General features: G+C 43.8%; 1 protein-coding gene across 1 annotated transcript in view; it reads right to left on the bottom strand.

The window, feature by feature from the left end:
* Nucleotides 1–383: 383 nt before the first annotated feature.
* PPM1G (protein phosphatase, Mg2+/Mn2+ dependent 1G) overlaps nucleotides 384–14,322 on the bottom strand; it is a 130,202-nt gene continuing 116,263 nt past the window's right edge. The window contains exon 10 of the mRNA XM_029596345.1: nucleotides 384–715. Within this exon, the coding sequence (XP_029452205.1) occupies nucleotides 524–715 (192 nt within the window). The 3' untranslated portion in view covers nucleotides 384–523. The remainder of the gene's footprint in view (nucleotides 716–14,322) is intronic.

Below are 14,322 nucleotides of genomic sequence, written 5' to 3'. Positions count from 1 at the left end.
AATCCAATCTTCTAAAACTTTTCAATCTCAATTAAGACCCTTGCATGCCACCCAAGTTTGCACTGTAATGTCTGTACTCTGAATATCTTTATTTCTATACATTAACTTCAGAGATATTTACTGTTCTGATCATGAACTACAGCACACTCTTCCCAACTGGCTGCTTCCACCTTCGTAATTCAAACCAGCATTTTTCATGTTCAGACACTTTGTTCTGGTGGACAATTTCAAGATTTTGGAATGATTACACATGAACATTGATGTCTCTTCTAATCCCTTCCTCCCTACTGCGCCCCACCCCAAAAAAAGAAAAAGATTTCCCCTACCTCATTACTCATCTCCAATCAGGACACAGAGAAATCAATGGCCTCTTGCTAAGGCGCTTTTTTTTTTTTTTTAATTACTTTAAAAAGTCTCAAGTTCAGCATGTTTCAAGAAAAAATACAGTCTGGTAATTATACAATGGCAAAGTTTTTGCTCCCCAGGAAGCAACAGTAGCAGCATCTCAGACTGTCATCCAGTGCTAGTCCCACTTTGCCTTCTTGCCATTTTCACTGCTGATGGCTGCTGCCTCTGTCTCTTCCAGTCTCCGCTTGCTTCCCTCAGGTTGGCTTTTTGGAGAATGTCGAGGCTTGAAATGGACAATGATGCAAGTCATGTTGTCACATCCTGTACCATCGCCAGATGTATCAGGAGCTAAACACTGATCTAGGAGCTGGGGATGGGAAGAAGAGGAGAAAATAAAGTACTGCACATATAACAATCAGTTGTTTTGAAAAGGGGCTGGATAATTTATTGGTAAGGGAAGCCACCAATAAACTGGCTACACTAAGCTGATATTTAAAGGATCCATGTCAGAGAAAAATATTGACGACTAAGTGGTTTAAGTAATGTGAATCCATCTACTGGGTACTCTGACAGCCTTTTCACGTAGGCTGACAGAAGATAAAACATTTTTGGCTTCCTAAAATACAAGACAAACAGAATAACTAAAATAGAGCTAGAAATGAGGTAACCACACAGTAAACTGGCTATGTCCCACAGAAGGGGCAAGCTGAGTCTGTCCTGATTTTATACCAATCCATGCATATAGATTAATTCCTGATAGTCCTATTGAGCTCCTTAAATGAAGTAAGACTACATCTTCCTATATGCAATAGGATAATACCACAACTGGCTCAGCTTGTCTCCCTGGACATTGAGCCATATGGTCATCCTAGCTAAGAGACTTCAGGAGTTTGCTCAGTTTACTGCTTTGCCTCTGGAAGGATCCATTTGTAAATAAATAAAATAAATAACCATAAATAAATAAAATAAACAACCATCTCAAACAAATGATCGCCTAACACTTTCTTAAAAGCCTCCAATGTTGGCAATTCCATCACCCTCTAGGCAATTTGGCTCCAGTGTTGGACTATTCTTACAGATAAGATATTCCTAATGTCCAACATAAGCCTCCTCTTGTGCAAATTAACCCATTATTTGTTATCTGACCCCCAGCTGAGATATAAGGATAATGATGTTCAATTTTTCTGTAACTCCCTTTTATGTATGTGAATAAAGTTATCAAGTCACCCGAGTCTTTTCATTCTCTAGGCTGAATAAATGAAGTCCTTCAATCTGTTCTCACAGGCCACCATATATAAATAATCTTTGAACTGTCATCTAGATTAATTTCTCTACATTATTCTTGAAGTGTGGAACTCAAAATTGGATGCAGTATTCCAGCAAAATCTTGCCAATGTTTATTTATTTATTTATAAACTTCTTTATGCCGATATTCGTAGCAACATCATATCAGTTTAGAGCAGAACAGCAGGTGGAATTACAATAAACAGGAATTGGGAAGTGGTTGCATAGGAACAGAGAAATAGTATGAAAAGTAATCAGAAACCAGTAACCAGTAAAACATCAACTACATGAATAACAATTATGATAAAACTGTGTACAAGTATTAAGCTAAAGACTGGTATGGCGGAGGAAGAGGAGAAGAGATTACTTTTGATGTGATTACTTTTAATGTGTTCTCTGAAGACAGCAGTTCATCAATTACACAACTCTATCACATGAAAGAAATCCCAGAGCTTTCTGGAAAAGAAGACTTTTCTGCTCATTTGCAGAATATTAGATGCTGAAGCAAACCTGCAATTTCTCTCAGTTCCTCAGAGAAGATATACAACATAAGAACATGCCATGCTGGGTCAGACCAAGTGTCCATCAAGCCCAGCATCCTGTTTCCAACAGTGGCCAATCCAGGCCACAAGAACCTGGCAAGTACCCAAAAACTAAGTCTATCCCACGCTACTTATGCCAGTAATAGCAGTGGCTATTCCCTAAGTATACTTGATTAATAGCAGGTAGTGGACTTCTCCTCCAAGAACTTATCCAATCCTTTTTTAAACCCAGCTACACTAACAGCACTAACCACATCCTCTAGCAACAAATTCCAGAGCTTATTTGTGCGTTGAGTGAAAAAGAACTTTCTCTGATTAGTTTTAAATGTGCCACATGCTATCTTCATGGCGTGCCCCCTAGTCCTTCTATTATCTGAAAGAGAAAATAACCAATTTACATTTACCCGTTCTAGACCTCTCATGATTTTAAAGACATCTATCATATCCCCTCCCCTCAGCAGTCTCTTCTCCAATTTACTGCATAGCTGGACAAGAGATACAGTTAAATACCTAGGGTTAAAATACACAGACCCTGCACACTTGGTGGCAGATTTTAAATGTTACGCGCGCGTGGGTACATTTGTGCGTGCTACCCGGTGCGCACAAATGTACACCCGATCTTATAACGTGTGCGCTTCCGCGCACATGTTATAAAATCCAGGGTCGGCGCGCACAAGGGGGTGCACACTTGTGCACCTTGCGTGCATTGAGCCCAAGAGGAGCCCCAATGGCTTTCCTGTTCCATCCAAGGCCGCTCTGAAATCGGAGCTGGCTTGGAGACAACTTTTTTTTTCCTTTTCCTTTATTGAATCCACTTCTTATTTACCTCGTTTCCAAAGAGCTTGTTTCCATTGCCCAGCACATTAGCCAGCATTTCCTGCAAATCTTCAAACATGAACCTTGCAGCCATGAGATTTGTCAATGGCCACTGCAGAGGCTCCTGATGCTGTCTTAAAATCTGAATTAGACATTTCTCATACGTATCACCTTTTTTCATAGAGTATGAAATAGCAAAGTTGTTAACTTCTAACAGGTGTTTCTCCAAGGACAACAGGACTTCAATCCTCAAATGTGTGACATCAACCAATGGAGCCTAGCCTAGAATTTTAATATCAAAGTTTCTGAAACTTAGACTATGCCCCTGACTGGCCACACATCCAGTAGGGGGGTCCCTTCATATAATCAGTCTAATTTCTTAACTCTATTTGAGGAATCCAACTCCAAATTGAGGCATGTGGGTTTCATTAGGACTGACTGCCTGCTATTCTCAGAAAACACCTGTTACAGGTAATCCACTTTGCTTTCTCCAGGGATGGCAATAGTCACAAATTGGGAATTCCTAGATATAGAATTCCCCGAACAAAAAATGGGGAAACCAGCACAGTGCCAACAGGTACAACAAGAACTGCTTTTGGTGGCAGTGAGTCTTTGTTCTTTCTATTTTCTTGTAAAGGGACAGCATGAAAGAAAAACAGTAGGCCATAAGAGGAATGAAGTTGGGTTTTAAACTTCAAAGCGATTCCATAGAAAAGACTAGCAGAACTTACTATCTCGTCGGAAGACCCTGTCCAAGCACTAATGCTACATGAATTTGTGAAGAGAACTCCATGTCCCAGTCTTGCAGATCTCCTTCATGGAGACTGATCTTAGGTGGGGGGCTTCTGATGCAGTCATGGCCCTGATATTATGAACCTTGACATGACCCATCAGATCCAGGCCCACCTGGACATAACAGAAGGAGAGGCAAACTGCTAGCCAAATGGATCATGTTTGTTTGGCAATGACAATCCCCAGTTTATTGGTGTCAAAAGAAACAAAAAGCTGGGTGGACTTTCAATGGGCTTTAATCCTCTCCAGGAAGAAGGCCAAGGTCTTGCAGTTAAAACTGTACAGAGCTTTTTTGCCATGGTGGACATGTGGCCTCAGAAAAAATGCTGGAAGGACAAACTGGTTCAGATGGAATTCTGATACAATCTTAGGCAAAACCTTAGCATGGGTGCATAGAATCAGCCTATCATGAAAAAATTTAGTATAAGGTAGAAAAGTTACATTGGCCTGAAGTCACTGTCTTTGCACACCAAAGTCACTATCACCAAAAATATTATCTTCCAGGTCAAGTACTTCAGGTAACAGCAGTACAGTGCCTCAAAGGGAGCTTTCATCAGCTGCTTTAGTACCATGTTGTGGTCCCAAGAAACAGCAGGTGGCATGATGGAAAGCTTCAAATGAAGCAGGCCCCATATGAACCAATCACAGGCTGTACAGAGATGGATCTATCTTCTACATCAACCCAATTCTCAGGACCCGTTTAGCCAGTCAGATTTTCAGGATAGCCACAATAAATATTTATGAGATAGATTTGCAAACAATAAGGCAGTGCATGCATATCTATCTCATGCAATTTTATTGTGGATATCTAAAAACATGACTGGCTAAGTGTGTCCTGAGTACTGGGTTGAGAACCCGTTCTATATATTGGTGACAGGTCCTGATTGAACTGAGGCATACTCTTGAGTTGATTTTGAGACCCAACTCGGACAAATATATAGGGTAATCAAGCAGTTTGTATTGAGCAGGAGAGAGATTCTGAGGCCTTTTCTTCACACCAGAAAGCAAAAATTGTTTTATTCCATAGTACTTCCTTGTAGGGCCCATGGTGCTTTTGCACTTACCAATGATGGATCACATGAAGGGCACCAAATGACGCTGCACCCGGGGCTTTGTTTGCAGTTTACTGAATCTTGATCAGTTTGACAATATATAGCGCCATAGATGCCCGCGGACCTCAATGGCCCAGCAGCACTGACTAAGACCCCGATGCCTGAAGGCATCAATGGGCCAATGGTACCAAGAATGCCAAGGGAACCTGCAGGCAGATGCTCTGCAGCCTTGACATCTCATCGGGGCCCAAAGGAACCCTCGATTGCCAGCACCATTGACTATTCCCCTCGGCTCACCTATGAGCCGAGGGGAACAGTCAATGGTGACTAATGAGACTAGTCTCATTAATACTGATGCTGCACAAATCCAGGTGGGGCCTCTGATGCCCCCCACCCCAGCAGCTCAGGGCCCTTGAGATCACTGGCATCTATTGTGCCCAATAGCCGTAGGCCAGTGATGGGACAGCACAATGCCCCTCAGTGCCCTGTCGGGACCCCGCCAAGGAGCCTCGAGGGCACCAGACTGCTGTGCCTGGATGTTTCGGCGTACCAGGGTGCCTTGAGTAAATAGCGATCCCGATGCTTGATCCGTTCAAGGTCGAAAACCCTTTCACGCGAGGGCTTCAATGGCTCTCAAGGACTCTCAAGAGCCCCGGCGGTCGATAGCCTCGGGGACGACAGGGCGCTAAATGGCGATTCCAGTGCCTCTGTGGTGCTTGACATTGTCGACAGCGGCAACAAAATGTCATTGGTGGCCAACACGCCCGACAGCATCGAGAGTGTCTATGGTATCGAGGCAGCTCCGTATCACGACGGCCCTGAGGCCACACACCGATGGCATAGAGAGTGGCCACTCGATGGGATCGAGGGCATCGATGATCTCAAAGGCCCCAAGGACACTGATGGCACTGAGCATTGATGACACAGATATCATCGATATCAAGGGCAGCTCCAATGGCATGGAGGGGGGAACATGGTGCTCGATGGCCGACTAGAGGTCAATGCCGTTACTCTGCCACATCGAGGCCCAAAGTGCTCGATGACTCTGGTGCACAAATGCCTATGGCACAGAAGGCCCTTACGGCATCGAGGGCGGTCACGCAGCTCGAGGGCATCGAGGGCGGTCACGCAGCTCGGGGGGATCGAGGGCGGTCACGCAGCTCGGGGGCGGTCACGCAGCTCGAGGGCATCAAGGGCGACCATGGTGCTCAATGGCAGTCCTGGTCCCCGAAGCGGTCCTGACATTGATGCATCAGATCAATGGTGAGCTGCTCACAGATGTGTATGGGCAACTGTTTCTGGGCATGGCACAAAAGATGCGGCAGCAAGCTGCTTGCCCAGAATCCTGCTCACCCTCTCTCACAAGGCGACTGCACTGCCATCACCGGCAAGCAGGAGGGTAGGCTACGTCATCCAGGGCTCCTGCCCATTGAGACAAGTTCATTTGAACGTGGGGAGAATGAGCTTCCCCCCTCAAGTACACTGTGGTTCTCGATAGCTGCATTGTCTGAACCTCCATCGATGCAGATTGATCGGTGAAACGACATGGAATTCCTGCCTGGGTAGAACTCAGACGAGTCCCCAGGTTCAGCAGCCTACACGGATGACCTACGGGCTGCATTCAGTCAGTCCTGATGGCACCTGACAAAGGTACAAAAACCAAACAGAGCAAAGTCAGGACACAGATACTGAACTGCAGGTGCAGTATTTATTTAATAGGGGACAGTAATAGGCTGCCAGACTGCACCGCGACTAAGGCCTGCCATGCGGCTGGCAGACAGTGGAAAGAAGAGAAAAAAGGAAAAGAACAGACCCTTGCATAAAAAATGATCAGAGGCCTGCTGGATAACACTGTTTTTTTTATTGAAAAATTGTGCATGGGGGGGGAGGTAAGGCAGAGTATAATCTGGCAGAATATCAAAATTGTAAAAATTGTTTACCTGCTCATTTTCTTTCAGTCCTAACAGACCAGTCCAAATTGATGGGTTTTTCTCCCTTAGCAGATGGAGACAGAACTAAAGCTTCAGTGTACACTAGATACTTAAGTTACTGTGCCAAGAATGCAAGAATAAACCCCCTTTTTTTTTTTTTTAACGAGTAAGGGAATTACACGAATCTGCAACATCTGAACATTCAAACTTGAAACCCCTCCCTCTTAGAGGGTTGAACAACAGAGATAAAATGACGGAACCTGACAATATATATACATATATCCAGAACAGCAATCTTTAGAATCAAAGGGCTGGACTCTGGACCTTTTTGATTTGGTTTGTTTGGTTTTGTTTTTTTTTTAGTATTCCTGGAAATAAAATTAGTAGGTAAAAACCAATTTTTCCTTTCTGATTGTCCAACAGACCAGTCCAGATGGACCAGATGGATAGGATGTACCTAAGCCCAAACTACACTAGGTGTGAACCTTAAAGACTCGCTTGCAGCACACTCGCACCAATCATGGCTGTGTCTGAAACGTGAACATCCAAGCCTATCTATAATGCTTGGAAAAGATGTGCAGAGATGACTAGGTTGCTGCCCTGCAAATCACTTGAGGAGAAAACCAGTTGACACTTGGTCCAGAAAGTCACTTGAGTCCTAGTTGAATGAGCCCTCAAACACCCAGGTACTTCCAAGCCCTTGCAAACGTGAGCCACTGCAATCACTTCTTTAGTACACCTTGCAATAGAGGACTTAGCCTTCTGCCCTTTGTTGACCACTAAACAAGACAGATAATCCTATCTGTGAAAGGCATTATTGACCTTCAAGTACCTCCTGATATGTAGAACATGGAGCTCCTGAGACTGCGCCACAGAACCAGATTGTGGTCTCTTGAAATCCAGCAACTTGATAGACTGAGATGAAAAGCGGCAACTACTTTTGGCAAAAAAGATGGAATCGTACAGATAGAATCCCCCTTCCTCCGAAAAGTGAAGGAAAGAATACCTACATGACAGCACTTGCAATTCAGAAGTGTGCCTTGCTAAACAAATTGTCACCAAACAAACCATTTTCAGAGTAAGACCCTTAATAGCAGCCTGTCGCAAAAGCTGAAAAGGAGGTTTGCACAAAGCTTTCAAGACCAAATTTAGATTCCATGGAGGAACCAAATACCTAATCAGGGGACACAAATGTTTTACTCCTTTTAGAAACTGTACCACATCCAGATGTGAAGCTATAGATTAACTTTACACTTCCCCCTGAAACAAGACATTGCTGCTACCTGCATACCTTAAGGGAGTTCAAGGGTAGATCCTTCTGCATACCCTTCTGTAAAAAGGACCAGAATCAAAGCCTGAAATGGAGCCAAACCCAACTCCTGATATCAAGACTCAAACACTTTCTAGATGTTGAACACATGTTAAGGAAGTCTACCTACTCTGGGCTTGCAACAAATTCAAAATAATCTCCTCCAAATAACTTAACTCTCAATCTTTTCCGTTCAAAGTCTGGCCATGATACAGAAGCAATCTGCTTGTTCCAAGCAAATTGGACCCTGACAGGAGCCCATGGACATGGCCGAATTGTAATGGACTATCCACCATGAGATGTGCTAGATCCGCAAACCACAGATCACTCTAAAGCCACCAGAATCACTAAACCCTGATGCCCTTCCTATTAAGGGCTTCGGGGAAACATACAGAAGAATTCCCAGAGGCCACAGCTGAAACAGGGCATCGAGACCCTCTGATTCTGTCTCCTGTCTACAACTGAAAAACCAGGGTACCTTGAAATGCCATTAAGTCCACTTGCGAACAGCTCCATGTACACTTGATAAGAGCAAAGGCCTCCTTTGCCAGCTCAAAAAAATCCACCGGTACAATCTTCACACCAACCACACGAGACGCAGACAGTGTCTGCAAATTCTGCTTTGCCCTGCTGAGCAACATCCCCATTTCTAAGGATACCGCCGAGCTTTTTGTTACTCCCTGCCTATTTATGTATGCCACCGCTGTTGCATTGTCCAACACCACTCAAACTGCTCTGTTCCTGACTAGAGGCTGAAAACACAAGGCTTTTTTTTTTTTACTGCTCGTCTCCAAACGACTGCTGGACCAGGAGGTCTCTGCCAGTCCACTGGCACTGTGCCGTTTGACCTTGACAGATTGCCCCTCCCAGCCACTTAGACTGGCATTTGTCATCACTGTAACCCAATCCAGAATTTCTAACTCCATTTCCTTTGTCAACCATCAGTCCAAACTCAAATCTCACCTCTCTCCGAAAGGGCAACCTAATGAAATTCTGTCACCGCTTTTTCAAACAAGAAAGAACAGTCCTCTGCAATGGCCATATATGAACTGATCAAAGAACCAGATCCAGTGTAGAAGCCTTGGAATCCAGTACCTGAAGATAATCCCAGAACCTGGGGACTCTCAACTGCATGAAATGTTGAACCTGTCCCTGCAGCCTAAAGTTTCTCTCCATGGTAAGGAAACACTTTTCATAATCTAACTTCAAAGCAAGTTCAAAGTATTCCAGTCTGTGCTTGCTCCAGCTTGCTCTTAGCAAAATTGATCTTCCAGCCTAACTGCTCCAAGAGTCTGACTACTCTGCTTACGGAGCAATGACATGCTTCCCTGGACTTCACTCATATTAACCAATCATCCAAATATAAGAGCACCAGAATTCTTTCCCTGCACAGTGCTGCTGGCACCACTACCCTGACCTTGGAAAAAGTGTGAGGTGCCATTGCTAGACCAAAAGGAAGCGCCTGAAACTGGACATATAAACATATAGAAAGAGAAAATGACAGCAGAAAGGGTCCAAATGGTCCATCCAGTCTGTCCAGCAAGCTTAAGAACATAAGAAAATGCCATACTGGGTCAGACCAAGGGTCCATCAAGCCCAGCATCCTGTTTCCAACAGTGGCCAATCCAGGCCATAAGAACCTGGCAAGTACCCAAAAACTAAGTCTATTCCATGTTACCATTGCTAATGGCAGTGGCTATTCTCTAAGTGAACTTAATAGCAGGTAATGGACTTCTCCTCCAAGAACTTATCCAATCCTTTTTTAAACACCGCTATACTAACTAGTAGCATCTGCTGAGCCATACAAGTCACCCCCTTACTTAGTTTCCTACACTGTCAAAGTTAGGGCCCTTGTTGGTTGCTGTCTGAGTCCAATTTCCTGTTACCTCTTGCCATTGTTGCAGAGAGAAATGTTGGACATGCTCTCCAACCACCATAAACCTGAGGAATTTCTGATGATCTATTTGAATAGTGATATGCAGATAGATCAATAGATCCACTGATGCTAGAAACTCTCCCTTCTGGACTTCTGCAATAATGGACTGGAAAGTTTCTATATGAAAGTGAAGGCCCCACAATGCTGCATTCACCTTCTTGAGAACCAAGATTGGCCAAAATGTCCCCTCCTTTTTGGGGACCACAAAATAAATGGAATAACGGTCCTGACACCTTTCCCCTTCTAGAACACAGGCCATGGCAGCCATAAGATAACACTTCAGGGTGGATCTCACCACTTCGCATTTTGCGCCAAAAGCATATGGAGTCACCATGAAGGCTTCGAGAACTGGGAGAGCAAAATTTAAGGCGTGGCCATCTTTTACCATGGAAAGCATCTACTGATCCATTGCCATCTTGGTCCACTCTGTTAAAAAAAAAAAAAAAAAAAAAAAACCCGGCTCCTTATGTACTTGACTAAAGAGAGAACAGAAGGACTCTAATTGAGAACCCTTAAGGCCCTTCGTCAAGGAGCTAGTGGCATCCTGAGGAGTCTGGACCAATACGAGGCCACTAAGAGGACTAAACCTCTGTGGTTTTCTATCCTGTGGATGATCTTGCCCAGCAGGGAGGGGAGAGAGAAGGTGCACAGCAAGTCCTCCTCTGACCAGGTCTGGATGAGGGCGTTGATCCCTTGGAAGTGCTGATCTCGTCTGTGACTGAAGAACCGGGGGACTTTCGCATTGTGAGATGAGGTCAGTAGATCCATGGCCGGGAGGCCCCAGCAATTTACTAGAAATTGGAAGCCTTTGGTCGACAGTGTCCATTCCCCGGGTCCAAGCTTTTCCTGCTGAGGAAGTCCACTGTGATGTCTTTTTTTTTTTTTTTGCAATGTGGGAGGCAGAGATCCCTTGTAGGTTTAACTCCGCCCATTCCATAAGGGGGTCTATTTCCAGAGACACCTGATGGCTCTTGGTTCCTCCCTGGCGGTTGATGTAGGCGACCGTTGTTGCGTTTCTGACATCACCCGGATCGCTTGCCCCTGGAGACTGTGGCTGAACTGCAGGCATGCTAGTCCGACCACTCAATCTTCCAGGCGGTTTATGTTCCAGTTTGCCTCTTTCTTGGTCCATTGTCCCTGGGCTGTCAGCTCCTGACAGTGGGCTCCCCACCCTCGGAGGCTCGCGTCTGTTGTGAGGACGATCCAGCTTGGTGGGTTAGGCTTACGCCCTTGCTTAGGTGGATTTCAAGTAGCCACCACTGGAGTCAAGAGCATACCTCCGTTGGTAGATGGAGGCAAATAGAGTAGTCTTGGGGCAGTGGGTTCCAGCTTGGACAGTAAGAAGCGTTTGAGAGACCGCACGTGAGCCCTCGCCGACGGTACTACTTCCAGTGTTGATGCCATGAGGGCTCGATTTTTTTTTTTTTTAAAGTGAAGGTAAAAATTTCTCTGTGTTGCAATCCTGCTGACACCGTGCTAATGTGGGGATAGCATCCACATCTGGTTGGAGATGGAGAGATACTGAAGAGCTGAGATCACTGCAGGGGTATATCTAGGGTGAAGTCAGCTTTGAAACCTGACTCAGTCTCCCATCTGCTAGCAGAGGAACACATAACCCACTGATCCTGAGTCCATCTGGCTACATGCTAAGAAAACATTTATTAGAAAAATAGACCCGACACGGTTGTGCATAAACAGAGAGAACCCCTGGGTAATAATGTGTGCAGGACCATTACACTGAGGCAAGTATCTCATCTGAAAAATGTTCAGAAATTTCAAACGGGAGAATATTGAGGATAAATTGTTGCAACAAGCACTTGAAAACTATTTATGTGATATTCCAACTATTTAATTTGCAGCCAAAGCTGGTACAGCGTAACTGTGTTGGGGGACTTATTTTCTAATAAACGTTTTGATAACCTGGAATGATATATTTTCTGTTGTGAATTTATTTATTTTTAGCCTTATTTCATATGGACTTTCATATCAAACTTTCACAACACATCTGCTGCATTAATTCAATAGTGTGTTTGCTTGTTGTTCCACATCCTTTTGTGGCTTTGTACAGTAATTTAAGTACCAAGTGTATAGTGAAACTTTTGTTTTCTGTCTCCACCTGCTGGTAGGGAGAAAAACGCATCCCTCTGATCTGATCAGAGAAAAAAACAACAAAAACGCTTTTCAAAGGACTGAAAACCTGACTAAGGAACTAAGGATACAACATTTCTGTCAGAGACCAGGAGGAAAAGAAAGAATGCTGAAATGAAAAACTATGAAGCCTGCTGGAATATGTCCAATTAAGCCTGCAAAAAAAAAAAAAAAAAGCTGCAGGATCAGAACAGTATGTGAAATCCTGCTCATAATCAGAAAAGACTTCATTTTTTTTTCCAGAAAGCTCTAGAATTTTGTTCCCCTTGGCATTATGCATGATCATGCAACCCAATTCTGCGATAGTGAACATGCTTTTCTTCACAAAAAGAAAAAATTACTCCATGTGTCTTACAAATAACCAGGCAGATTCAGTACGGTGTGCTCGTTAGCACCCTTTTGGTCGCGCGTTTTTGATGCACATCCATTACCCCTTATACTGTAAGGGGTAATAGCTCCTTGAAAACGTGCGGCCAAACTCGCAAAAACTAATAGCACTCATCACATGCAAATGCATGTTGATGAGCCTATTAGTTGCCTGGGATACTGAAAGTAAAATGTGCAGCCTGCCCAAAGGCAGGAGTTAACTAAAGACAGCACCGGGAAAGTGTACAGAACAGAAAAAACTGGTTTTCTGTACACCCTCCGACTTAATATCATAGCGATATTAAATCAGAGGCCCCAAAAACCAAAAAGTTCAAGGGAAAAAAAAAAATCTGCCCGCTGGTCGGCGGTTTCGAAAACGGACGCCGGTAAAATTAAGCGTCTGTTGTCAGACCCACTGACAGCCGCTGCTTCCGCTAATAAGGAGGCGCTAGGGATGTGTGGATCCTAATTTAAATACAAAACTGCACGCCCAGGAGAGGTGCCTGGGCACGCGTCGGGAGAGAGAGAGCGCTCAACACGGCACGCGGGCTCTCCCGCACTTTTAATGAATCGGCCTGAATGTTTCTATTAATGCATCCCAGCACAATGACACTACTAGGCTACTTACATTCAGTTTGCTCACTACAATCTTAAGATTTTTCTGTAGTTATACTATTCATACCACCATCATTAGATCATATATTGCACATCTGCATACTATACCAGCACTGATGCACAACAGAAGCCCTGCTGCTTCTAGGATGGGATTCTGCTAGAATTTCACCTCATTGTGTTATATCATATATATAAAATTTAAATTTAATCAAAATGATTAGCACAGGATTAGAATTCCTTGACCCAAAGATAATGAACAAGAACAAACAGCCCAAGGAAAAGACTGGCATACTTAAAAAGGAGGGGATGAATGAACGGTAAGGGATGATCAAAGGAATGAGAACATGGCTTATTGCCTTATAACTCACTTCAAAAAGGAAATGTCATATCAAAAGACTTCTATTGAACGCCCAATTTCCCAAAATAATCAAACATATGTTTATAGTAGTTTTAACCGCATCATCAAGCCTGTTGGCGTGTTCTCGATCAACTCAACAGGAGAACCGCCCGGACCTCTAATCATCTGCGGCAGCGTTATATCTATATTTAGTCGTGTCCGGGCGGTTCTCCTGTTGAGTTGATCGAGAACACGCCGACAGGCTTGATGATGCGGTTAAAACTACTATAAACATGTGATTATTTTGGGAAATTGGGCGTTCAATAGAAGTCTTTTGATATGACATTTCCTTTTTGAAGTGAGTTTGTTGTTGTGGAAATTGTCCTTGTTCTTTTTTGATACGTATTATTGCCTTATAAAACATTACTTCAGGGAATCAACATATAACCAGTTTCCTTGTTCATTTCAGTTTGGTTTGTTACAGTATAAATAAAAGATGTTATTCTTTTCCAAATTCAACCTTTATATGCATTCTTTGTATAGAAGGTAAAAGGTGGTATTAAGGGGAGACTATCAGTCTATCCAATGCACATGTAAAGGGCAACATCTGTGTGCTGACACTAGCAATCAAGGAACAGTGCAGATGGACACATTCAAGTGTATAAATCCATTTGTTTGCATGCAAGTCCGCCAGACTGTAGGAACAATATGGATACAAGTGTACAGAATTATTACGCATGTTATTCAGCTCACAAAACAAGCTTTGGTAGCTTCTGGGTGCTCCCAAGGTATACTACTTTCCCAACTCATTGTTTGCTAATACTTCAGTTTCAGATGGTTAAAAAA

This window comes from Rhinatrema bivittatum, chromosome 3 (assembly GCF_901001135.1).
Source record: "Rhinatrema bivittatum chromosome 3, aRhiBiv1.1, whole genome shotgun sequence".
Lineage (NCBI taxonomy): Eukaryota > Metazoa > Chordata > Amphibia > Gymnophiona > Rhinatrematidae > Rhinatrema > Rhinatrema bivittatum.
This window is presented reverse-complemented; position numbering and strand designations above follow the sequence as displayed.